The 26,804-nt window shown below is 38.9% G+C and overlaps 1 protein-coding gene across 1 annotated transcript in view; it reads right to left on the reverse strand.

Moving 5' to 3' along the window:
• SHANK2 (SH3 and multiple ankyrin repeat domains 2) overlaps nt 1-26,804 on the reverse strand; it is a 407,914-nt gene that overhangs the window by 310,398 nt on the left and 70,712 nt on the right. The window contains exon 11 of the mRNA XM_014948851.1: nt 10,090-10,156. Within this exon, the coding sequence (XP_014804337.1) occupies nt 10,090-10,156 (67 nt within the window). The remainder of the gene's footprint in view (nt 1-10,089; nt 10,157-26,804) is intronic.

Here is a 26,804-nt window from a genome sequence, read left to right on the forward strand (position 1 = left end):
CAATCAAGAAGCAGAGTCCTGAGGCATGGGTCATCTGCTGATCATTTCCAGGGACACCGAGAGGAGCTATTGGTGTTAGAAAGATCCAACCACCAGTTGGAACAACACTGAAAATTTCATGCACAGGGAGTAACTGAAAATCATTATGACAAGTTCCAGTTTGGCTGAAATATTAGTTCAACATTTCAGCAGTTGAGAGTTCCGAGATACTGACATTGCTGTCTGCTCATAAAATGACCCTTGATCTGCCTCCTTAGCTCAATGGCATTATCCTTTTACATATTTCACCAGAACTTTTGAGGACAGCACAATACACTGAACTAGCTTATTTTTTGCAAAGCAAGAAATTAATCTTCATTTGATAACCTGCTTGATATGGAAAAATACATTCCACTTTTGTCCTCAGTCACAGCAAGTATCCCATGTACGCTCATTTTTCCTACTGATTATGCTTTACAGCTTTATTGCTTTTTTTAATTCAGTGGCTTTCACTAATTCTGTACATGATTTTACTCCCCTGTACACCACCTCAGTGGTGTCAAGCCAGTGAAAGCTATTAAAAAAAGTGAAAGCAAAAAAGGCAGTATCTGTGAAAGCACCATGCCTTATGGCATGCGTATCCTTTAAGGACTTGGGAAAGGTAACTTGACACTATTCCTTGACGAAACAGCACACTGATGATAGGAACATTACCCAAAAAACAGGCACAATTCCCAATTGCTGGATATAATGGTCCCAGCCTAGATGGGCCAGAGAAGGCAAGAAGCTCTTCTCCTGATGAGGAGCTAGTGGACTATCCAGAAGCCAGATTTGGGGGAAGAGGGAGCTGGGAGCCCTGGAAACACTTCCAACCAGTTGGGTCTGAACATGAAGACTGGGACAAGACCCAAACACCTACCAATTCTGCGCCTTCTTTTCCACCCTCCCTCTGCCAGCCTCCCAAACTTCTCAAACATCTCTAGGGTCTAAGCCAGCGAGCCCTGCATGACCTGCACCCACTGCTCAGACCACAGATTTCTTGACCAAGAGCAAAACTAGCTCAAGGGCACTGAAAATGTCCTAGAATTCCTCCAGTAGCTTATTTTCCACTCAATTATAAGGTTCTCCCTATTCAGTCTGTAAAATAAACTCTAACAGGAGCAGCCGTGACAATCGGTGCCTACCTGGCAGGTGACAAGGACACGCTACAGACTGATTTACAAAACCAGGCCAAATCATTCTGAAATCTCCTGTACTCGTATCAGCAGATATGTATGTCATCAGTTCTCTCCTTACTTTCCTGCTTAAAAAAAATAGCAAGCCTAAGAAATCCCAGGCAGTGACCACGCACGACACAATTTGCGTTACTTTGCAGGCAGTTGCACATTAAATGCACAGAATACACCCAAGTTCAAAGGCCAACAAGAATAATCAACTTCTGAAAGTTTAAACTTTGAAAGGAAAGTAACTACTGAACAATTTTGCACTAACACACGCACAGGAAAAAAAAATTACTTGTGATCAAAGGGAAAAAGAAAAACCTCCTGTAAGTTTTTCATGCTCTGTCCTACATTTGGGTAGGCATGTTAAATGCACAGAATACACCCAAGTTCAAAGGCCAACAAGAATAATCAACTTCTGAAAAATCAAGTTTAAACTTTGAAAGGAAAGTAACTACTGAACAATTTTGCACTAACACACGCACAGGAAAAAAAAATTACTTGTGATCAAAGGGAAAAAGAAAAACCTCCTGTAAGTTTTTCATGCTCTGTCCTACATTTGGGTATGTAATTACATTAGCAGATCACAATTCCCAAATTTCCAATTTGTTTGCTACCACATAGCAAGACTTAGCATATGTCATTCTATTCCTTGCAACCCTTTGGAGGAAACCAGATAAATAATAGCAACAAATTCATTTCATACCAACCAATATTCATTTGTCGTTAACGTAAAGAGTTTTTTTCTACAGACAGGAGAAATAATTATTAATTTAGCAGAGGTATTTGAAAGAAACCACAGAAGGGAATATAGGATTATGACAATCTACCAAACAATATATGCATTTAAAACGTGGGCAATGAAGATCTCGGTGTCTTTGCCATCCTGAATCACACTTGTATCAACCTTTTGCACGTTAAGACTCCTGCTGGCAAATGAAACAGGTTCGTGTTCTTCAGATTCAAACGACAAACACCAGGGCTATAATACAGGCTTGTGTCCCTTTTGCTTCTATTAAGTAACACGCGATAAAAATAGCACAAGTCATTGCATGCTGCTGACAGTTTTGTAGATTTGTAAGTCTTTTGATTTACTGCCTTTTCTTGTTTCTGCTTTTATCTTTCTCAATCTGATTTCTCCCAATTTGAGAAGTATCCTGCAGGCATTTGATTTATGAAAAAAAAAAATAAATCAAAATTACCAAATGGTTCCCAAAACCAAAATAAATAAGTAAACAAACAGAATATTCATTGGGCTGGCTAGCACTTCATGCAAACACTCGCAGCTGAAAAACCAAGAATGCTGACCTCAATCACTCTGATCTAATTAACGAAAACGGGTTAGAAAAGCAATTTTACCACAAACCAACTAATATCCTTTTCTTTTAAAAGACTCATTCTGCTTATTCTACAATAAAATGCATGTTTTCTAAGATGTTTACCGTCCCAATTTCAATAAAAACCAATACTTTTACTCATACTTGAAAAATGTTTTATTTAAAAGCAATTGCCCAGTGTGCAATATATATATCTTAAAGGACAAGCCTACATATTAGCAGACTTGCAATATTTAAAAAAAAAAAATTAAAAAAATCTGTGTGAAAGCACAGACAAACCATCACATACACATATCTCTGCATAATTATAGAGGAATACAGGAACTCTGACTTGAAGCCTAGCAACAGTATCCAAGTATTAGTTAGTCTGCTAATCAACTACCAAAAACTCGCACACCAGCTCAATGTGTTTTTTTTTTTCAAAAGGAAAAAGCAAACAAAAATAAAACAAAAGAATCCTATCGCTTCTAGCCTCAAAGCTGCTGAAGGACAAGATGTACAATATAAAACAAACCTTGTTCACTTGAAGAAGAACAACCCATGTCATTTAATCCATCTGAAAATTCATCTCATCACAAAGAACCAAGGCAAAAAGAGAGATTTAAAAATAGGTTATCCAAGTCAAAGGATTATCAGCTTGCAACATGCTTAATATCTGCATATCTATATCTAATGAAAGCTTCAATATTCTTACATATATGATTGGGCTTTGTATCTCCATCCTATAGAAGCCATAGTAAATTCTCTATAGCAAATGCTGCCTAAATCTGCTGTGCCCATTTACTCCCAGACAGCTGCAGGCTGGATGAAAACAATCAGGGATTAACTTTTCTGTTCATCACATCTTTTAATCCATTACTTTCTCTTAGTCTGCAATAAATAAATGCATAAAGTTAAACAAATTATAAATGTGCTATAGCTAGTTAAAAAAAAAAAAAAAAAGGTAAGATTAAAAAGGGATGTTATTATTATTTTTTTCAATGATGTGTAAGCGCTGGGCTGTATCAGGAGTAGATGTAATGTCTTCCACAAAGCAGAAAAGAAGATGAACAATAGTCACTGAGCTGCAAGTCACTTCTGGGTTCCAAAGACTTTCAAAATAAGTGATAATTAAAATAAGCTGCTTTGATGTTGCTATTATTCCTCAAAAAACCACTAATTTGGGGGCATGGTGAATCGAAATAAGCTGAGAAGCTATACTAAGTATTTCATACTGCTTGTAAAACAAGTTCCTAAGTACCTTATGGTAATAGGTTTTCTTGCTTTATGAAAAATATTATTTTAATTTGTTTCAAATAGGATTACTTTTAAAATGATGATATTCATTCACCTTTCAAACATCTGTCAAGGAAACAAAAGGGATTCCCTGATGTTTAGAACCTCATAAAAGAAATAAAATACAATGAAAGCTGGATCTTGTTTTTAATCCTTTACTGATACCCTTTTTTCCTCTCCTCTGAAACCTTTATCTCTTATGTTTGATTTGGTCTTACAAAACTGCATCATCCCTGACTGAAGTAAGACTAATGTGAAGTTTCTCCGTTGGTGACAGCAAGGTGTCTTTTATTGTACTAATGTGGTTACTGGAATTATTTGAAAGGGTTTGTTGTTTTTCTCTCAGTTTATTTCTGAAAATGGCAGCACTGAGTGAAAAAAAATCGTTATCTGTGCTAAATACTTTTCATGCCACAGTTTCAACAAACTGGTCACCTAATGTACCACCTGAGATGGAAGGATTAATTGGCAATCGATGGTGGGAAAGGCTGCAAGGTAAGGAGGATTCCACTTGCCGACAGAAGAAAAAAGAGCATGTGTGAGAGAACCCACAGAGTTTAGAACATTCAGAGGAAAAGGTCAGATTTTTTTTAACAGGATGAAATAACTAACAGATTTTTATGCTGATATCGTGGCTAAGCAGAAGAGGGTTCTAGGAAACTCCTGGGAGATACAAGGGTTTACAGCCAAAAAGGAACAGAACTGCCTGATGTGAAACTTCGCCTGAACGTTTACGTGCTGTAGATCAGCCTCACGGGAAGAGTCAGCGGGTTTTGGACTCCAGGTCTCCCCCTTCCACAGATCACCCCTTGTTTCATCACGAGTCTCCTCTGTGGAATTATCCAAGAGACAGTGAGCTGCACCCATCCAGAATGAGGACATGAGAGAAATCTGGCTTTCTCCAGATTGAAGAAACAACGTGGAGGTAGGTTGGTGGGACCATTGTGGTACACGCTCTTCAACCAAAGTGCTGCTACTCAGAGCTGTCTCAGGGTCCATCTACCAGCTCTGACCCCCCCTGAGTTTTAAAACCCATAACGACCTTAAAAAATGCTCACCTTAGCCAAATGAACGGCCTCTAGAGCACAATTTTACGTAGCTGAGATACCTTGCAGGGAAAATGTCCTCTTTCCTTTTTTCAGGTAGAGACTCCTCTGATTAAGCAGGTTGCCAACAGCACCTACACCCATTGTTATGGATACAAACTTCAAGTCATTTTGCTTCTATAAAAGGGAAGCAGACAGATTTCATCTCTCTGACTAACCGTGTATGCTCACATTGGCCCTAAGTAGATGCTTTTATCTGGCAAGATCTGAGTCAGAGAACCAGACACTACACACCTTCAACAAACATCCCTCTTCTACCGCCAGATGTCACATTACTCCAGTAACATGGGTCATTATTTTCACCTTTTTTGGCTCTAAAACAGATATTTTTATGTTTTCTTCTTTTTACAGAACAGTGTGAAGTCTTATGATTATTGCAAAGAAGTTTACTTTACACTGCCTAGTTTATACACATTTCAACACATTTGTCTAATAGAAGTGCTTCATAATTAAATAAAAAGAAAAATGAAGAACAATCTCGGTGGGATTTGATCTGCAGAACAAAGATTTAGTAATTCTGCTGTAAATTAGGATTTTCTACTTGTAAAGGATTTTCTACCTGGGCTCCATCATCTTCAACAGGAGGGCCAGTCTCAGCATTACAACTTGGCACAGACCCAGGCCAAGGAAATAAAATTAAATTAAAATAAAAAAAAAATTTAAAAAGACTGCCTTTAAGGCATGCGGTTCAGCTTCTTCTAAACTGAACAACTCCAAATTCCTGTGCGGCTTAAAATGGTATTCTGCTCTAAATACCAATGAAATATAAAAGGTGGAATAGGTAATAAGTGATATATTGAGTACTTAAGTACATATATTTATTTACGTGGAGCTCTTGTGGACCAGACCCAGTGCTTGTGCTGCCGACCCTCTGCAGCCGCATCCCTCTACTCCCCAGGCAGCTCATTCAGCACAAGGCACAGCACAGGATCGTGAATCATAAGCATTACATTACTGCTCTTACATCCTTATAATTGCAGTTTTGGCAACACTCCTTGAAACAGCTTTGTGACTACTGACAAACTGGAAGACACCCACATAATACCTTCTGCATTGAAAGTACAAGCCACTTCCTACCGCAATAGTTTGGGACAACAAAATTATCTAAGAATAATGTTAATTAGCACATGTCAAAACAGATGGACAGGGATAGTGTAGTTCCTCACTATGTAAGATTAGAGAATTCAAGTAAATATTATTTTTCATATTTCAGATACTTCAGTTTGGAAAATGTAGAAACTTGTTTCTGTCACCAGATAAAAAAAAAAAGCTCTTGAAACACTGTTAGGTCCAGCCTCCAATCACTGCCACCAATTAAAATCTTCCCATCCTTAAGATGACATACCCAGGAAAGTAGATAGATTCTTTCTGAAAAAACAAAAAACCCCAGTATTGCCACTTATACTACTTAGAAGTATATTAGGCTTGCATTTGAAAGTATCTAGCTATAGATACTGTGTATGAAGATCACTAAAAGTTAGAAGATTAGGTCAGAAATCTTCCAAGAGTAATGTGGGCTTTTTTCCTAGATTCAAGAGCAATGCGGAGCTTTTTCCCAATGCACCACCAGCCTCTCCTCCCAATGAATGCTACTGCGAATAATCACAAATATCGTTGAGATGCTTACTATTAAATGATTAAACATCTCTAAACTGGTAGATGATGAGCAAGAGAGACCCACCCAAAGCAGCACATATTCCAAAGAATTAATTATTAAATTAGTCTAAAATAATTGCAAAATCTAAATTACAATTAGCCTAAAATAATAATAATGAGGCTTAATGAACTGAATCAATACCAAAATTCAATCCAAAGCAGCACATATTCCAAAGAATTAATTATTAAATTAGTCTAAAATAATTGCAAAATCTAAATTACAATTAGCCTAAAATAATAATAATGAGGCTTAATGAACTGAATCAATACCAAAATTCAATATCTAACCAAAAACGCACTTTCTGAGGGATGAAAGATGAAATGTTTCTCAAGAGACTTCATAGTATGCTCTGTCCTTCTTCTCTTCATGAGGATACTTCTCACGCTCTTTGCTATTCCCTCCCACTCTCTTGCCTCTGGGCTTTGAGAAGGTACATTACTCCAATGATGTATGTTGGAATACATCCAAAACTACATGAATATAGCAGATAACCAGACAAGTAAGATAAATAAAAGCCAACTTGTTGAAGTTTAAGCGCTGACATTATTCTGCACATTCATCATCATACTAACTCTCAAGTTTTCTGCTTAGGATATTGTCCCTTGATTTATTTATTTCTTTTTTTAAGCTGGGATACATGCCAGAAATAGATATTTTGATGACTTCACTTTTTTTTTTTTTTTAAAGAAATAAATCTTAAGGGATAAATGTCCGGCTAAATTAAATTAGCTGGGAAGAAACAACACAACATGGTGCTTATTCTGTAAAACAAATTAGTAATTTCAATAGCTATGCGTAAACTGCCACCATCTTGCAAAAAAATGCAGATGAACCACGGAAGAACCAATATTTCTATTTTTTCATTGTAAAAGGGAAGGCATCAGGAAAATTTTGAGAATCTTCCCATAGAAGATATTTTACACGGTAATAATAAGGTTTGCCCAAAGCCTCAGCCACATGGCTATCATTTGTTTCCTGGACCAAGTTTCAGTCACCTACTTCAGAACTACATTCCAATTTCTTCCACACATTGACACAACTCAGAACCTCCACCGGTTGGGGTAAATGAAAAGTGGTGCAAAACAGGTCAGTCCAAAAAATGATGGCAGTAACATCAATGTGGTTTCTACAAACCAGTGCTGAGGCTACTGGTTTTAAGCGTACTGTAAGTATTACTTTTATTTTAGCTACTCATACTGTAAGTGTATGAGTAATTAATATACAAACCAGTGCAGAGGCTACTGGTTTTAAGCATACTGTAAGTATTACTTTTATTTTAGTTACTCATACTGTAAGTGTATGAGTAATTAATACTAGCAAGTCATTCCTTTACTAGTTTTATTTTCTTTTATCGCACTTAACTATTTTTAAGAGGAAAAAATCCATGTGGAGACACATAATACTGTGTATTGCCTATGTGCAATGTTTGTTCTGCACTGACTCTAGACACAAGCCAAAATATCAAGAACTAACATGAAAGAAATAAAGGCAACGTATGAATCTAAACAGCCATTTCCTTTCATTTCAACATCTTCACAAAGGTATAAAACCATTAGCCATAAGAAAATACAAACAACAATACAATGCTCACCCTATTAGGAATAATTGGATCATTTTCAGTGCATTTTTTACATCATATTGTTTATAGATACAGAAGGATGAAGACTTCTTACACGGGAAAGAGCTATCCCACTATGTCAAGTAAAAACTTTCCAAACTCACTATGAACTTTTATGCAGAAGTTATGACTTTTATGCAAAAAAAAGCTTTCGGTTTTCTCGATCCGCTTTGCAAAGAGCTGAAAGTATCAGAGTGCTATGAAAATTCACATTACCGCCCAGAATTTTTAATTATTTGCCCGCAGATCACATGCAATCAGGAAGGGAAATGGAAAGGATCCTTAATCCAGAGCAATTCTTTCACAGCCCTAAATTCCACGCGAGCTGAAATGAAATACTATCAAGTCATAGATTTGCATCACTGAGTTAAATCAGTGCAGGCGACTCAGACCCTCCTGCTTCAAAAGCGATGCCTTTTTGCGTTCAGCTTTAGGATGTTCCTGTGGAACTTTAATTAACTTGAATTAAAGCATTTAAATTCATTTTAATTAAAAACTGTATTAGAAATCACTTTTATCAAACTGGGTTTTATTTTAGAGGCAAAACTCTCTATGTCAAAAGATTTTTGAAAAGCCTTAAGGTTTTTCGTCAAGGGCCCCTGACGCCTGTCATTAGTGCCACACACCAGGCTCGGTGAGAGGAAATGGTTTTATGGATAGACAGTTCCTGTCACATATTAATTTAATTGCAGAGAAGCATCTTTCTTTATCTTCTTCTTCTTCTGACCAATTATTCCTACTTGAGAGCTGCTTTAGGCTGATGACAAAACAGCCTGCAAGAGCAAATTTGGCTCTTCCAGGTTACGTGGATGTGTGTTTACCCTCTTAGAAACTGTCTAATTTATACTTATAAAGCATCCTTCACTCTTTTGCAGTACTTATCAAATTTTCATTTTCAGACCTTATTTCGAAAACATTTCAGCTTTTTCCCCCCTTGACGCCTGTCATTAGTGCCACACACCAGCCTCGGTGAGAGAAAATGCTTTTATGGATAGACAGTTCCTGTCACATATTAATTTAATTGCAGAGAAGCATCTTTCTTTATCTTCTTCTTCTTCTGACCAATTATTCCTACTTGAGAGCTGCTTTAGGCTGATGACAAAACAGCCTGCAAGAGCAAATTTGGCTCTTCCAGGTTACGTGGATGTGTGTTTACCCTCTTAGAAACTGTCTAATTTATACTTATAAAGCATCCTTCACTCTTTTACAGTACTTATCAAATTTTCATTTTCAGACCTTATTTCGAAAACATTTCAGCTTTTTCCCCATCTTCCATTTTTTACAGAAAAGTTACTTTTAAAATCTGCCTAAACCAATGCTGTCATCAGCCTGTAGTCACACCTCACACGGTATCAGATCTAACATCTTTGCAAAACCCCGGGTTAAACATGAATATAACTTATTTCCAGTGTCTGTAAATATTTTGCTTACCAATATCAGCTTCCCTGTGATTCTTGATATATTCAGCGAGCTCAAAATTTCCTGCTATTATGGCCACCTAAGGGATTGTAAAAAAGTTACAATTAGTCTATTGCCATTGCTTATTAAGTAGGAAAATATGCATGTTACATTACTGATGAACATCATACGGATATATTTTCATTTCACAAAGTGGAGTAACTGTTTATTACTTCTATTCCACAATACATTTCTGAAAGAATGTTGTTACATCTTTGCAAAACCCTGGTTTAAACACGAATAACTTATTTCCAGTGTCTGTAAATATTTTGCTTACCAATATCAGCTTCCCTGTGATTCTTGATATATTCAGCGAGCTCAAAATTTCCTGCTATTATGGCCACCTAAGGGATTGTAAAAAAGTTACTAACATCTTTGCAAAACCCCGGGTTAAACATGAATATAACTTATTTCCAGTGTCTGTAAATATTTTGCTTACCAATATCAGCTTCCCTGTGATTCTTGATATATTCAGCGAGCTCAAAATTTCCTGCTATTATGGCCACCTAAGGGATTGTAAAAAAGTTACAATTAGTCTATTGCCATTGCTTATTAAGTAGGAAAATATGCATGTTACATTACTGATGAACATCATACGGATATATTTTCATTTCACAAAGTGGAGTAACTGTTTATTACTTCTATTCCACAATACATTTCTGAAAGAATGTTGCGAAATGATATGTCAATCTATTTGTAAGCAGCTCTGCCTGGCCTCCAGTTCCCCATTTACCAGGAACGCCGGGATCGTGGATGTCTCAGGAGACTCCTAGAAGAGCTGAAGCTTTTCATGTTGCCGCAGTCAAAACCAGCAGTGAACATTAAACACACCATCCCCACAGCCCTGGGAGCTATACTGGTGTGTGGGGAACGCCACGGGAGAGACACACTGAAGAGATTATTCCCCTTTAATTGCTCCTGCCTCACAGCTTACCTGAACAATGAAAACAGGGGCTACAAGGCAACGTAGGTGGGATAACCAAGGAAGAAATATCAAGAACTACAAGTATTCAGGTACTGCTGAGACGCTAAAAAAGAGGAGCTGGAAAAGCTTATGCATATGTATGGAATTTAAAGCGTTCTAATAAAAATAGTTCTAAAATAATAATTTCCTTTTTCATTTATTTCCTGGTTGTCAAACATAGACATGTAACTATCTGTTCCAAATTCTCATCTAAATGCACTTAGAAGGATAAACACCTCCACAGGATATGAGGGAAGTGATTTGGTTATGCCACTGCTGTCTCCTCCCTTTTTCTTCTTCTTCTATTTTCCCCCTGAATATTCACCAATTACCTTTTCTGGTTTCATTTGGCAGCTTATTATGACACATACTGTTCCCCTAACGGCACTGTGGCTTTCCTGGTGTAGGTAAAAGGGATAACCTGGGCTCACCTTCTCATAGAAGCTTCTGAATATACAGGATGTAGGCCAAAAAAAAAAAAAAAAAATTAAAATCCGTGGCTTTCCTGGTGTAGGTAAAAGGGATAACCTGGGCTCACCTTCTCATAGAAGCTTCTGAATATACAGGATGTAGGCCAAAAAAAAAAAAAAAAATTAAAAAAAACATTTTTTTAAGGGCTCCCCTGGACATTGGGCTACTGTCTCATAGAAGCTTCTGAATATACAGGGTGCAGGACAAAAAAAAAATTATAATAATTAAAAAACCCACTTATTTAAGGGCTCCCCTGGACATTGGGCTACTGGCAGTCATGCGTAGTGATTAAAAACTCAGGGAAATTTCTGAGCTGAAAATTCATGACCAAGAAAGATGATCTTCTGGTTTGTAGCACTCCACAGATCTCAGGGATGAAGAATAAAGCAAAGGAAGACAAAAGTGCTGAAATGGCCTTAGGGAGGTGTGCGAAGTACAGTTAATGTGAGTAATATCTCTTCATCTAACAAGCAGAACACCTTATTTCTGCACTTGTCACAGGAAATTGAGTGGACAATTTTATTCACTACCAAGCAAAACAAACTAATATGGAAATCCTCAAAAACTAAGACTTTACACCCAAGCAACAAACACAGCCAGAGAATCTTGACTAATATACATTTAAGTTTCCAAATCTGCTTTAAATGGTAGACCTAAAGTAGGCTTAAATCACGAGTCATGACCATTACATCCATTCCACCTAAAAATAAAATAATTACACATATTTTCTGCACGTTTCATTCCGCATCAATTATTTACATGATATTTTCTGCCATTAGTGCATGTCGCAGAGGGCTCAAAGTGGACACACTGCAGATCCTACCACACACATGGAAAGGCAGTACTGGGAAGGCTATTTCCTACAGGGATGGGTGCACTGCCTTAGAAAAAAAGAACTCACTGCAACTCTCCTGAACAAAACCAGAGGGGATTCTTGAAATTCAGATTATCACACTCTCTTCTCCACTCCTGGTGACTTCATTTAAGGTCTTTCTTTACACCTGAGACTCCCATTGTATTAGTTCTTACGCTTCGAGCCATTATTCATCAGTCCTTTCTGTGGGCAGCCCTGGAAACCCTTGGGGAAGGGCCCAGATTTAAACAAGTTATTTCAAAGTAATCTCTGGTTTATTTTTTTGTCCAAAGCAAGCAATATTTGGTCTAACAAGAGACAGACTGATTTAGTTTAGGTTGCAAAGTCTACTGGCTAGTAAAGTAAAAGCAAGGCTTTAAAGAAGTTACCATATTTTAAGTATGATACGTATCGAAATAACTTTTTTAGCTTACCAAGCAAAGTTTAAAACAAACAACTGAAGATACCATTTATCATGTTAATTCCCTAAATCCAGATTTTCCCCCATTATTTTTTTTAATGTTTTTCAGGTTATTTCTTTTTTTTCCTTGGCAAATTGTTTCCTGTTTCATTAAAATTTTTTAACCAACATAAAGGCTAAATACAGTAATTGCGTTTTCTTTTAATTCCAATTATATCTATGTCATGGCAGACATTCTATTCCACATTTGTATAACACCTAGCAGTTACACTCAATACGTATACACTTGTGTTTTAAAATAATCCTCAGTAGGCAGCCATGGGCACGGCATGTACAGTATAATCATTTTTTGTCCCTTACATAATTAACTCACATATAATATCACCGTACTTACTAGTGATAACCGTGTAATTATTTTCTCATTACAACATTAACAGTAAGGAAATGCTTGGCTTTGGGCACTTCTCAGCTGTGTTACGTCAAACACTGATGGACTTCTTGGGAGCAAAATGCATTACTATGCATCAGTAACACCGGTTCAACTCCATCCCACTTCTGCTTTCCAACCACAGTTGGAAAAATAAAGAGTGTTTCTACTCAGGTATGTCGTAAGACTTCTGCATGCCATAATATCTGCAAAGATTGGGGAGGCCGGAGACAGAGGTAGGCTGGTGCATGGCCACCTCATCATCAACAGGGGCAACCATCCAGCTGAAAATTACTATTAGAACCATTAGGAAGAAGACCTTTACTCCAGGAACTACTCCTGAAATAAACCAACCACTTCTCAGCATGGATGAGGTATCAGAATCTGGCCCCCAGCCCTCTCTGTACAGCTTCTCAAGTGTAGGTCACGATTCTCCCTGGCAAACAACCCTATGAAATTAGCAGAATTGTACGAATGCTGCCTCTTTACCTTCACATTCTGCAGCCTGGCTTGGTTCAGGTTCATAAAAGCAACATTCATGTGTAGATCGGGGGTTTTCTCTACAATATAAGCTAGAAACAATACCTCTCTTCAACATTTCCCCTAATTAGCATGTAAAATTCAACCAGGGAATTCAGCAGTGACAGGCAGCTTGCTAGACAGCAGCCATGTTACTCAAATGAAAGAATTTTTGATAGAGAGGAGATTGTAAAACTCAAGTATAAACATGCTGTTCAAGTGATAAACACATTTTATTACTTGAAAAAGGGTACTGCCAGATAGCTAAGAGACAGCTTGACAGAGAATTGTTCCTGTGCTTGCTTCTGAATCAAGCGCTGAAACTCAGCGAGCTCAAGGTATCATTTCTCTCCATTTAATTTGCTTCAATTCGCTAAAAACAGCATGTAAAATCCTAACAGCAAAAATGGAGGATGTCAAGAGCTAAAGAAAGCAAGAAAAAGTTAAAAAGTACAAATATTTCTTGGCATAACATCAATGTACTTCACTTGAAGTTGATGGGTAAAGAGTGTGGGAGAGAGTGAAGTCAGACACAAATCTAAAAGATACAGAATTACACTCATTCAATTTTTACAGTTGCAAACTACAAAGCACAGCAACCACAGTCCCTTCTCCATCAAAATTTATCTTGAACCAAATTTATAGTGTGTTCAAATGAAACCATAAGCGTGAACAGTCTTCACAAGACCCAGGGCTTGAACCAAGTTAAGGAGGTGTCAAATGTCCCTTCAATTAAGACAAAAACTAAATCAGAACCTTCCTGAAGTTCTATAATTGTACTAAATTTCTCTGCACTTTAGAAAAAAAGACACTAATGTAGTATCTTCACAGAAAATAAGCTTCTTAATTTACATGCTTTTAAATAGCCATATTTTGCTTCTCAGGATGTTCTGCAGTCAAGTGCTAGATTTCTAATTGAGAGGTTATGGCAGGAAAGAAGGGCGTTTGGGGATTTTTTTGGGATCACAAGACATCTACCACTTCTTGGCAGGGAAAAAGCAGCACAGGCAGCAGAACTACAGGGAAAGGTTTTCTCCAGTTCCAGTAGGAACTGGATTCCAATCATCATAATGCATCACATGCATGTTGACAGATATGAAATATTACCATGAAAGTCCAGAGGTAACACTTTACAACCAGAGGCCATCTACAGCCTCCATTGTGCTGAAGCTTCAAAAACTGCAGCTTTTTTAAAAGTGCAAATTCAGCAGCCTTACTATATAATTCAGGTTCTTTCTTTCCTGCAGCAAATGTCCTTTCATTGCGTCCTTTTGCCACAGACAAGACGCTCATCTTACATCAAAAATCTGTAAGTCCTTAGTCCCGTTACTCTGCAAACCTGATAAACCCTGTTTATGCATTGCCTAAAAAAATAAGAATTTAAAAAAAAAAAAAAATCACTCGTAGACAACTTCTACTAATACCTGCCTTTTTTTCCTCTATTTTTAAAGGGATTATTTATTTTGCATCAGCTCCAAGATCAGAAAGACTGCACCTGCAGCGTCACAGCGTGGTGTCAGTCCAAGTCCAGCTGAAAAGCATGACTAAATAGTTCAAGTACAGTTTTCAGCCCCAAACCAGGAGCTTTATCTGCAGCACTGCCATCGGGTTGGGATCACTGCCATAGCGTCTACAGAGAACAGGAACTCTCCTGGGTTTTTTAAATCCTCGTTAGAGGCAATTTTACATGAATGATAGTAACCAAAGTGACTCATTTACAGGCTGCCATGCCTCCAAGTTTAACTGAACTCCACTAAGGGTGTTAACAAGGGAAATTAGTTATTTTCAAATTACTTGATAACATACATGACTGACCTGAATAAGTACATAAAGCTTAGAGCAGGGAAAGGAGCAGAAAGTAAAGCTGAGGAGGATGACGTATCTCAGTAGGAGGTAAATTCATATAAAATAAAAAGAAAGCAGGGTAAACCATGCTGCTAGGCTGGAGGTATCACCTCTATTTCCACGATACTCTGTCTTTATAATGTCGTCGTAACAAAAAGTTAATGGAGTCACTGGAAGGGGTGAGAGCTGAGACACACGTGGAGGGCAGTGGAGCACCGAGACCCCAGGCAAGGCAGGGGAGTGGTGACACAAGCTGGTTGTCACTGCCAGGGTATGTCACACACAGGGTGACCAGAAGCTGTGTGTTTATACGGGTATTTGCTCCACCATGGCATAAAAAGCTTGTTAAGAGTCACCCCAGCATCCCAGGGACTGTCTCACAGACAGATGTTTCCTTCAAAGGATGCAGCTGGTGCCAGCGGGTTCCTCCCTGCCAGGCCAGGCCATGCCAGCTGCTCTGCCACCCCTTTAACGAAGGAGGTTAATTGACACTTGGCCGGTTGCTATGGCTGGTAACCAAGGGACCGCTCAGCGAAGTAGAAACTTGAATGAATGAAGCAGCCGTGATGCAGAGAGCAGGGAGGGGGTGAACAGGCAGGAGAGGGGGGTACCCCATGACTACGAGTCCAGCACAGGGCACTGGGTGAGGAATGAAACCCTCCTCACTGGTGAGGCACCTTTAGAAGGGTGTTTCTTTCTCCTGGCACAGCGTTACTCTCATCCTCTGGTTTTCTGATATTTACAGTCAGAAACGTTCCCTCCAGATACAGGCAGATTTGAAGCTGGCTTTTGGAATTCAATTCAGAAATTAAATATTTGACGCATCTGGTTAGTTCTGCTTCCCTGAGTCTTGTTCCCCAAAGAAATTTACTTTAAATAACAGCAAATAAGACTACTTTGTGCAAACAGTGAAACCCGACAGATGTCCAGTTACAGGTTCCAGTGCGACAGAGTTTCATAATGTTTTCAGACTCTGGACCAGATAGAAGTAGCAGCACTGACTCACCAACGTCTCTTTTCAGCCTCATAAATGCAGTTGTCACTATATCAATTACTTAAATTAAAGTAATTTTTTGTTGTTGTTGTTGTGATTAATGCAGTGTTTTGTTCCTTTCGGGAAACTGGAAATCATATATAAACTTTACCTGTCACTAACCTTCCACGATTGATTTTTTTTTCTGCTCTTGAAATGTATCACAGGTGGAGTTTATATTAAATTAGAGCAGGATCTTTGCAGCCTGTTAGCAAACACAATTTTAGAGCTTTATAGGTCAGTCCCTGAAAGGCAAGCACCAAACCCAGTATTACATTATCGCTCTTCGGAACAAACTGCTCCACACAGTAAGAAACAATACAAAAAAACACAGAAATTGAAGTTGCCCCCTTTGAAATCCAGCCAATCAACTTAGACAAACTTTCTACCTGGGAGTGAGGAGAGCATCTCTCAGATCAATTATGCCTCACTCTGAGTCAAGGTTGCTGCACTGCCTTCTGCTTAAATTTTAGACCAGGTGAGACATAAAGCTTTAAAACGTTCTGCCTAAATGGAGTGTGGAGGAAGCTGTTTGGGCTGCCCAGCTGTAGCTGCAATTCACAATAACCAGTTCATGGTAAAACAGTCAGCATCCCCCACCTGCTTTTCTCCCTCTTCTCTTCTTTTCCAGACAATTTCACTTTCCTGATGAAAGTGCCTTTCATTATCCTTTCCTCCAGGGCTGACGTTTCACCCTTCCATCGCCTCTGCTACCCAGCAGCGCTCGCTAAATGAGGGTCTTTCAAGCAAGCTTGAAATGGCAACGAGTCCAGGTATGGCACTGTACATTAGAGGAGACAGATACCCCAGGATGAAGTGAGAGTTGTTTCGACTTTGCTCGGTCTCAGCCACGCAGCAGAAATGCAGATGGACACAGAGGATGCTCCGACACATCTACCCTACGTGCTCCCATCTCCAGGTGGAACTGGAAGGAAGAGGTGATACAGCCCTCCAAATGAGACTGGATCTGTAAGACTCTCCAAAAATTGCCTTCCTCTTAAGTGGAACTTATAAAAGTTCCCAGACTTATAAAATCCTAAATTATTTATTGTGCCACTAAGGACTGTATTATTGTAACAATGAAGAAACACCACTCAAGCAGTCACAGCCATTACGCAAGAGGACTCATGATCAGCAGAGACTCGTGAGAAATTAACACCAGTGGGTTTAGGAAGAATGGTTGGGATCACTTCCTTAATGAACAGACCACCTGAAAAGCTCTTCCATGTGTCATAATTAGGACGTGTTTTCTTAATATTAAAAATATAAGAAATGTTATCATTTTTTAAATGTTTCCAGACAAAAATCATACCAACCATTCATCCAATAACTGCAATATCAAGAAAGAGGGTGAGAATCCACCAGCAAGGCAATCTCCAAACCACTCCATCATAATCAGAACCTTTGGAGACAGAAACCTTTTGAGAATCCACCAGCAAGGCAATCCCCAAACCATTCCATTATAATCAGAACCTTTGGAGACAGAAACCTTTATAATTTACTATGAAAATCCAATAGTCCATACTGTGGGGCAATGAAAAGGCAACATAGTCCAACATATTTCTATCATGTTCTCTTGAAAGAAAAGCTCTCCCTAATAAAACCAAGAGGTAAAGGCTTTCTGGAGTCTAAAGCCACCCTGAAGTCTGACACCATGTACCATCAAGGATGCAGTAGTCATCCACCAGGAGATTAGGAAGTTAAATTCAGGTTGATTGCAAAGACCCTGCTCTCACATGTGCCTGTGCGTGTCCATGCAGGACACAGAACCATGGAGTTCCATCTCAGATAAATAGCGACACCAAATCATGCAGCACACTCTGCAGACTCAAAAAAAAAAAAAAAAATTAAAAAAAGGAAATAAATCAGTATGTATTCACTGCTCTCATATGAGCAGCATGTAGAATTTAGAGCTCTCTTCAGTGGTGCAGATGGAGTTCGGTTTGGAAAAGCAAGAAGCAATCTGTGTTCCAAATTTCTTTTCCATAGGTGTGGGAGAAAAATGTACTGATCAAACACTACTGGTTTCTCACACAATTTTAGAGAGCTTCTACATGAGGGTATGTTTATTTATTCAATAAATACAAGAACCTGTCTAGAACTCAATTGCCTTTGGAAATACATTCTTTTGTAATACCTCAGCAAGAGGTGACAATTTGATAAGTTTTGTTCTGAGCTCAAATCATAACATAAACTGAAGAGATTTTCAATTCACTAAGAATTCAATAAATACAACAAAATGGGTGCTTTTCCAAACCAGTTGAAAAATTCTATACAGTTACAATAACTAAATAACTAAAAATAGAAATGCTGAATAATCATGAATTCTGTATTTTACTTTCCAAAATCAAAGGGGAAAGCATCATCCCACATTTTGTAGCTGTATTGATTACAGTTGATTTTTCACTTTTAGGCTACAACATTCTAAAATAAAACTAGCGGATGCTTCTTAGTTCACCTAATTATAAAATAAAACCAAATGCTTGATTAATCTACTATTAATATCACTAATTCACTCTAACAGCACTCATGAATACATATAATATGGATGACATACCTCAAGATGATACATATGTTTGTTATGGAGACACACATTTACACTCCAAAACTTTATTAAGAAGTAATCAGTTTTGAAGCTGAGATGTAATACATCCAATTAGAAATATATCAGAAGCAAATTGCTATTTTGAGAAGTTCATAATTGTGCAATATTTTGTACATATATAATAAGATAATAATGCTTTTGTTGAAAATCTATCAGAACTGAAAGGTTTTGTTTGATAAAATTAATTGATAAAATTAATTTATCACTTTGAAGCTTCATTTCAGGTATAACATTTTCAAGTTTCAGCAAAATCACTGAAATAAGATTAATAAGATATACATAAAAAAAAGCAGTAAAATTTCAATTTTTTTTCTTTAAATGGTAGTTAGTAAAGATTTATATTAAGTGCAGAAATAATCCCCGTTCTTTACCAGGACAATAAAATGCTGGCAATTTTCCTAAATTACTCTATAGTATCATTATGAAAGAATATAAGTAAAAAAATCATAGTCAGCATTTTCACACATGCTTCTTGGCTGGACAAAAATTATTCTTAACAACTTTAATTATAAAATGTAATACGAGCTTAATATTATGCATTTTGAAATGAACTAACTTTTTATATTAATATATCTGATGTCCAGTAGATGGCAAAATATCAGCAACCATCACCTTTAATCTTCTTGAAACTTGCTTAATTTAAACCCCAAAGTATATATATATTTTTTTCTTCCTTCTAGTCTCCGCTTTCTATTTCATCAGATACCAGGATTAGCTTTACCTTTTGGATGTTTTCTGTGTGTTATCTGCTTGAAAGACAGTTTCATCTTCATCGGTTCTTGATACAACAAAGGACAATAATGTTACTATCCTTTAAATAGTCCTTTGAAGACAGTTTCTTCACCACTGAAATTTTTTTCTCCAAAAGCATGCTGCTGCTACTGTTCTCAAATTTGCCAGCACATGTTAGCATACTGTGTACAAAAATCTCTTAGCAACAATATCTTAGTGTCTAACATTTTCCTTCTCCCAACTATGATTCATGGAGCCATCTGTAGTCAGATATTGACATGCAGTATCTTAAAATAGATACCTTACATTTGCTCAACAACTAGTTTTAGCATCTGAAAATATAAATTATGGGAAAGGGCCAATATTTCTTTGAGGCTCTTCATCATTCCCTTGATCATTTTAGCACTGTTCCAACAAAGGCTCGCCACGATCGCTTCACCTTAGTATTAAGGTCAAAGTGTTCGTGCTTTTCCGAGCGCAGCCGTAGGCAGCTCAGCTCTGCTGTCCCTTATGAAAACCCTCCAAGCATCTCGATGGCTTCCCTGGTGAGGACCACCACATACTGGTGCTCTGGCTATTTCTTAATGCTTAACTAAGACGAGGTTTTTAAACTTCAAAGTATTGCCAGAGACAGCACTAAGATCTAAGCATTTTTTTCCACACCTTTGGAGCGTAAATCTGATGGAATGTCCTACCTACAGCAGGTGGGACAAGGTCAATGTCCCCGTGCCCTACAGCAGGTGGGACAAGGTCAATGTCCCAACAGGGCAACAACAACAAGGCTTCTGCAGCAGTGGCTACTGTAGGGAATGCAACCATGAACCATATTCTGCTCAGAGAATGGAAAAAACATTACAACTGTAGTCTCCCAAGGACTGTTTTTGCCTCCTAAAACTCTTAGCAAGTTTTCACTCAGAAGAGAAAGCATCTTGTTTTGAGCTACAGCAAATTATCCCTCAGTAGCTAAAGACTTTGTGTAATTAAAGTTATTTGTTAAAATATACTTTGCAATTTTGTGTTACTGAAAAGAATAGCACAGTACTAAAAATCAGGAAATGTTAATTAAAAATAGTCATATTCAGTAGAACAGATTCTATAGAAAGCTTTGGTAGGATGGCTTTGGAACAACGTTAAGTGAAGTGCAAGGAACACACTTCCACCCCCCAGCGAAATCAAACAGAATTTTATCCTAGTTCCTCTGAAGTGGGTTTTACCTTAAATATTATTGAGCAACTAATATTTTATAAACAGGCAAATACACAACAACGTGCATCCAAATACACGACATGTATTTAGCTGAGTACAGTCAAAAAAGTACAGTGCAAGCATAACAGCGCTGGCACATTTTCATCGCTAAAATGCTGGTTTTGCTTGCAAGAGATTTTACAGTCCCTGTGGGTCTTCTGAAATACAGTCAGTAGCCATGGAACGGGGCCAGAGCTGACTAGCCTGGTGAATTCCAGCCAAAATAAAGAGAAGGCTCTCGTATTGAATGACCTCCTTTTGGTCTCTTTGTGTCCCCCAGTGCTATCTTAGTGGGACTTTCTACTGGACCAACACCTCAATGGCCCATAGGCAGCCATGCTCATTTTCCAGTAATTTTATTGTGATTTAAAAAGTAGAACCTGTATTTTATTTTACATGAACATACACAACTGCATCATTGAAACTTAACTACTCTTATTCACGACTGAATACCTTCAGATTAAAACTAAGCCTGCATGGACACCAAGATTAAAAAAAAAAAATACAAGTCCTTTCCTCGCCACACACGAGCAAATCACTTCTAAATCATCTCACTCTCTCGCCACACGCGAGCAAATCACTTCTAAATCATCTCACTCTCTCGGCTTTGAAATGCAAACTGAACTCCTATGACAAAAGGATCCCTCGTTATGCAAGAGCCAGCTTGCCAGGAAGCGTTGAACTCAATACGCGGGGAAGTCGATTAAAGTTACCATGAAACATGTCAGGAAGCAAAAAAGGAACACGCAGGGAAATTCATCCCAGGCACAACTTCACTGCTTCGTGGCATTCTTTTATCTCCTCCTGTTCCTTTAGATGAGAAATAACGCAGATATTTAGGTTACCCTACTTTGTATTAAGCCTCCTCCATGGTCACTGCACGTATTGGGAAGTGTAACGTTTATTTCTATTTTAAAAGTAGAGAAAAGAAATTGCATCTTCTTTCTGCTCCTCTGCTAAAATGCCAGGTCATTCTCAAGGAAGATGCACTTTTTCTACGCTTGGGTTTAAATAATTAATATGGAAAAGAAAAAAGCAAACAGTGCGATACACGCGCATTTACAATTACAGACTCATTCCAGGGGAAAATCCAGCTCAAGCTGGAAAGAGCCATCAAAAGCCAGTTATTGCATAATCCTCGTTACTGCCACATGGGCGAGCAGTGATTGCAAAGGAGTATTTACCAAAAGCAGATAAAGCCAGGTTGCAGCATCAGATGAATCAGATAAGACACAGCCAGTAATAAAATTGACTTAATTTTCTTCCCCCTTCACCCCCCCCCACAATAATATGCTAAATCAAAAAGCCATGAAATGCAATCTTCTTCAGCAGAACTCTTTGAGAAAAAAAGCCTGAGAAAGCATTCTATTTGCTAAATTTTGCTTTCCTTGGAATTATGCTCAATGTCAGATTACACAGAAAATTCAGCCAAAGCCTGTACAGGGCTGTGCGGCTGGAGGGTAAAAGCCTTCACCTCTGAAGGCAGTCCTACCTCATAGAAAAGCCAAAATGTGCTACATTAGCAGCTTCTTCCCCAAACACTTTCAGAAAAAATGTCTTCCTACTCACAGCAGGCAGCAGATACTGCCCACTATTTCACAGGAAAAACTCTTCATGGGATTCAGTTCTGCAAACACTTAATAATACAGTGTTGCTTAAACTGCTAACCCAAATGGCTGAAAACGCTTTTGGAAAGCCCTCAGGATAAAATGCATCGGGTTCATAAAATACTATGATTATTTTACCTAATACATTTGGTGGATTCGTTCCAAATTCTGGGGGTTAACTATAATAAAACCTTTGGAAAAGGCAGTCTAGTAAAAGTCAGTGCCAATAACAGACTGATGAAGACGGACACAGGACGGCAGCGTATGCCAACTGCTTGTCACGAATGTTCTCTCCAAATAGCAATGCAAGAAGATGCTAAGTCTGTCCTAGAGGCACAGAACCTCCATTTTTATAAGCAACAAGAACTCACTCAGATATTGCCAGAAATTAACACTGAATAACCTGTATAGTCAGGCAAAAGCAAGAGCTGATGCCACCTCATCGCTGTCCATCCTCGCTATGACCCTTAATCTGTACTTTCAGGCCTGATGTGCCCATGAGTTCCACTGATGGGCTGTGCTCAGCACGGCATGGACCCAAAATATCATCATTGCCCAGAAACACAAGTGTAAATTCACAGAATCAAACAATGGTTGGGGCTGGAAGGGACCTCTAAAGGCCATCTAGTCCAATCCCCCTGCATTAAACAGCTGGACACATCTTCAGCTAGACCAGGTTGCTCAGAGCCCCATCCAACCTGACCTTGAATGTTTCCAGGGATGGGGCATCTACCACCTCTCTGGGCAACCTGGGCCAGTGTCTCACCACCCTCAGCATAAAAAAAATGTCTTCCTTCTAGTCTGAAGTCTTCCTTCCATCTAGTCTGAAGTTGTAACAATCCGTTTGGACAGAGACAGAAGAACATGGGACAAAAGGACACCGTTGGGCATCCTGGTCACCATGGCAGAAGTAGCCTCAGCACAAAAGGCGAATTTCAGTTTCTCTGGCATTTCTGGTTCATTAGTATTGACTGATTCAATCAGTGCCACTAACGCGATTACAAACACACAATAGCAGCAGACAAAATGCAATGAGGTTTTACATTTTATAGAGAAACTGAATGGCATTAATATCTCAAAATAACACGGTTTAACAATAAGACAAATTTAAATGTAGGAGATTACCACAAGCATGCTTATCTATGGTTTGTGAAACACGTTTCTCGTAAGGTTTAACATTCTTATACCACACAAGTCGGTACAGGAATCAAGAATTCCTAAAAGGACAACATCTCTCATCTCTCCCGCAGTTAAATCTGGAGCAGAGTCTGGTCATAGAATCATCTAGGTTGGAAGAAACCCTTGGGATCATTGAGTCCAACCATCTACCCTACTAATACCTACTGATAAATTACACTTTTCTGCAAGAACACGGGGGGAAAAAAAGTACTGGCTATCTGTCACTCTCTATATGTTTATATAGTGCCTATCATTTCCATTTCAATACATGTAAAACCTCGGCAACAATACAAATAAATGGACATTTTATATTAATCTTGTTCCTATAGCTCCAGTCATAGGACTAATGGGGGGTTTTGATGTGTAAGAGATACAACATTTATTCACCCCAAATTTGTCCTAAACCAATAAAAATACAAAAACCTCTTCTGATAGACACAAGAATGAAATAAAGCCTTTTCAATTACAAGATTTACAGTGCTCTTTATAGCTCCAGTAAACACACACAGTTGTCAGAGCTGACCTTTTTCCAAGGCTAAGACATGCTACGTGTGACTGCTCAGTTATGATCAGGCTATTAAGGAACTTACCCTTGCTGCCTTCTCTTCTTGGAAAACAGTATAAATACAATCGCCAGAGCAATATTCAATCTTGCTATTAAAATATTATAATTAAGTTAAGATTATACAAATCTCCATTGCTTCTTGAAACTCCATCCATGACAACCAACCGCGTCTGAATCGCACACGAGCCTTTCTTACTTTGAGGCAAAAACTGGTAATGACCCTTACAATTTAGTTTGCTTCATTTGTTCCCTTTTATAACCCGATTTCAGTCCCTTCTGAGCTTTTGGAAGTTTACCCATTTGGTGGAAAAACAAACAGATTGGCTCCTGACAACCTCAGAGACCATTTTTCCCAGGGAAATCCTGCTGCCTGTGAGAACACCTGAGGTGTTTCAGCTGGGCACCTCTGCCTGAGCAGGGAGAAACAGCTCAAAGGGGAAGAAAAAGGGGTCTCGGATGATTTACATGGAGAGCGATCCAAAGGATGGTCCAACAGACACTCCCCCATAAGTTTATAGTCACATAACAACTGTGCAGCAACAACAGCTTTTTGGCTTTTTAAAAAAAGACACATTGTGCAGTAAGTATTTTTAGCATCTCCAAGTGTAGCAATATTTTGCTTTTCTCAATAAAAGGTAATAATACCATTTAATTTCTTTATATTTTATTATATTCCTTCCACTCGTCTGCTTTTCTGAGAAGCGACAGAGGTTAAGACAAAGGTTCGGAGTGATCAGCCAGCACTATGTAAATCACCTCTGGGTGAAGATAAATAGATTTTAATCCCCTTCTGTATCAGAGAATCATCACAGAATTCAGGTTGGAAGGGACCTTAAAGATCATCCAGTTCCACCCCCCTGCCCTGGGCAGGGACACCTCCCACCAGACCAGGTTGCTCCAAGCCCCATCCAGCCTGGCCTTGAACCCCTCCAGGGATGGGGCAGCCACAGCTTCTCTGGGCAACCTGGGCCAGGCTCTCACCACCCTCACAGGAAAGAATTTCTTCCTAATATCTCATCTATATCCCCCCTCTTTCAATTTAAAAATCCTTACCCCTGATCCTATCGCTACACTCCCTGATCAGGAGTCCCTCCCCATCTCTCCTGCAGGCCCCTTCAGGTACTAGAAGGCTGCAATAAGGTCTCCCCGGGGTCTTCTCTTCCCCTGAAAAGAAGGTTGAACAACCCCAACTCTCTCAGCCTGTCTTCATAGGAGAGGTGCTCCAGATCTGGCAGCATCGTTGTGGCCTCCTCTGGATTCATTCCAACAGGTCCATGTCCTTGTGCTGAGGACTCCAAAACTCAATGCAGGACTCCAGGTAGGGTTTCATGAGTGCAGAGTAGAGGGGTAGAATCACCTCCCCTGACCTGCTGGCCATGCTTCTTTTGATGCAGGTCAGGATGCGGTTGGCTTTCTGGGCTGCCAGTGCACATTGCCAACTCATGTTGAGCTTCTCATCCACCAACACCCCCAAGTCCTTCTCCTCAGGGCTGCTCTTCATCTGTTCTCCACCCAAACTGTATTTGTGCCTGGAATTGCCGTGACCCAAGCGCAGGACCTTGCACTTGGCTTGGCTGAACTTCACACTTGGCTTGACTGAACTTCACGAGGTATCCATATGTATTTTTCTGCTCCTGTTATGAGGTATCCATATGTATTTTTCTGCTCCTGTATCTCTTACTATACCCAGCTTTTACCATGCCAGGTTAAGAGTATTGGTGAAAACTCCTTAGGCTGAGGTCTAGATTTTCAAAAGTAGCTGCAATATCTTCAGAAGTAGTTGATGCAGAAGCATCTTTGCTGTCTCATATCTTCAGCAGCAGTATTACATTCTGCTTCATTATCTGCTTGTCATCAGCTGCGTAATGAACCAAATATTGACCTTCGGTAATTGTACTCTCCGTGAGGAGAAGCATCTACCCCAACAGTTTGTCAATACTTCAGAATTGACAGTAGGAGGAAATCTGCTGACACTTGAGGTCACCTCTACCCAGCCACCAAGCACTTTCCTGGTGGAAGGGTTATTGGAACAACATCTTGTATCTCTGCTGTTCTCAGGAATGTTTTCATTTGGCAACATTTCCCCTTTCTCCTCAGGGCTGCTCTTCATCTGTTCTCCACCCAAACTGTATTTGTGCCTGGAATTGCCGTGACCCAAGCGCAGGACCTTGCACTTGGCTTGGCTGAACTTTATGAGGTATCCATATGTATTTTTCTGCTCCTGTATCTCTTACTATATCCAGCCTTTACCATGCCAGGTTAAGAGTATTGGTGAAAACTCATTAGGCTGAGGTCTAAATTTTCAAAAGTAGCTGCAATATCTTCAGAAGTAGTTGATGCAGAAGCTTTTTTGCTGTCTCATATCTTCAGCAGGAGTATTACATTCTGCTTCATTGTCTACTTGTCATCAGCTGTGTAACGAACCAAATATTGACCTTTGGTAATTGTACTTCATGTGCCCGTGAGGAGAAGCATCTACCCCAACAGTTTATCTTTGCTGTCTCATATCTTCAGCAGCAGTATTACATTCTGCTTCATTATCTGCTTGTCATCAGCTGCGTAATGAACCAAATATTGACCTTCGGTAATTGTACTCTCCGTGAGGAGAAGCATCTACCCCAACAGTTTGTCAATACTTCAAAATTGACAGTAGGAGGAAATCTGCTGACACTTGAGGTCACCTCTACC

This window comes from Calidris pugnax, unplaced genomic scaffold, assembly GCF_001431845.1.
Source record: "Calidris pugnax isolate Ruff unplaced genomic scaffold, ASM143184v1 scaffold107, whole genome shotgun sequence".
Lineage (NCBI taxonomy): Eukaryota > Metazoa > Chordata > Aves > Charadriiformes > Scolopacidae > Calidris > Calidris pugnax.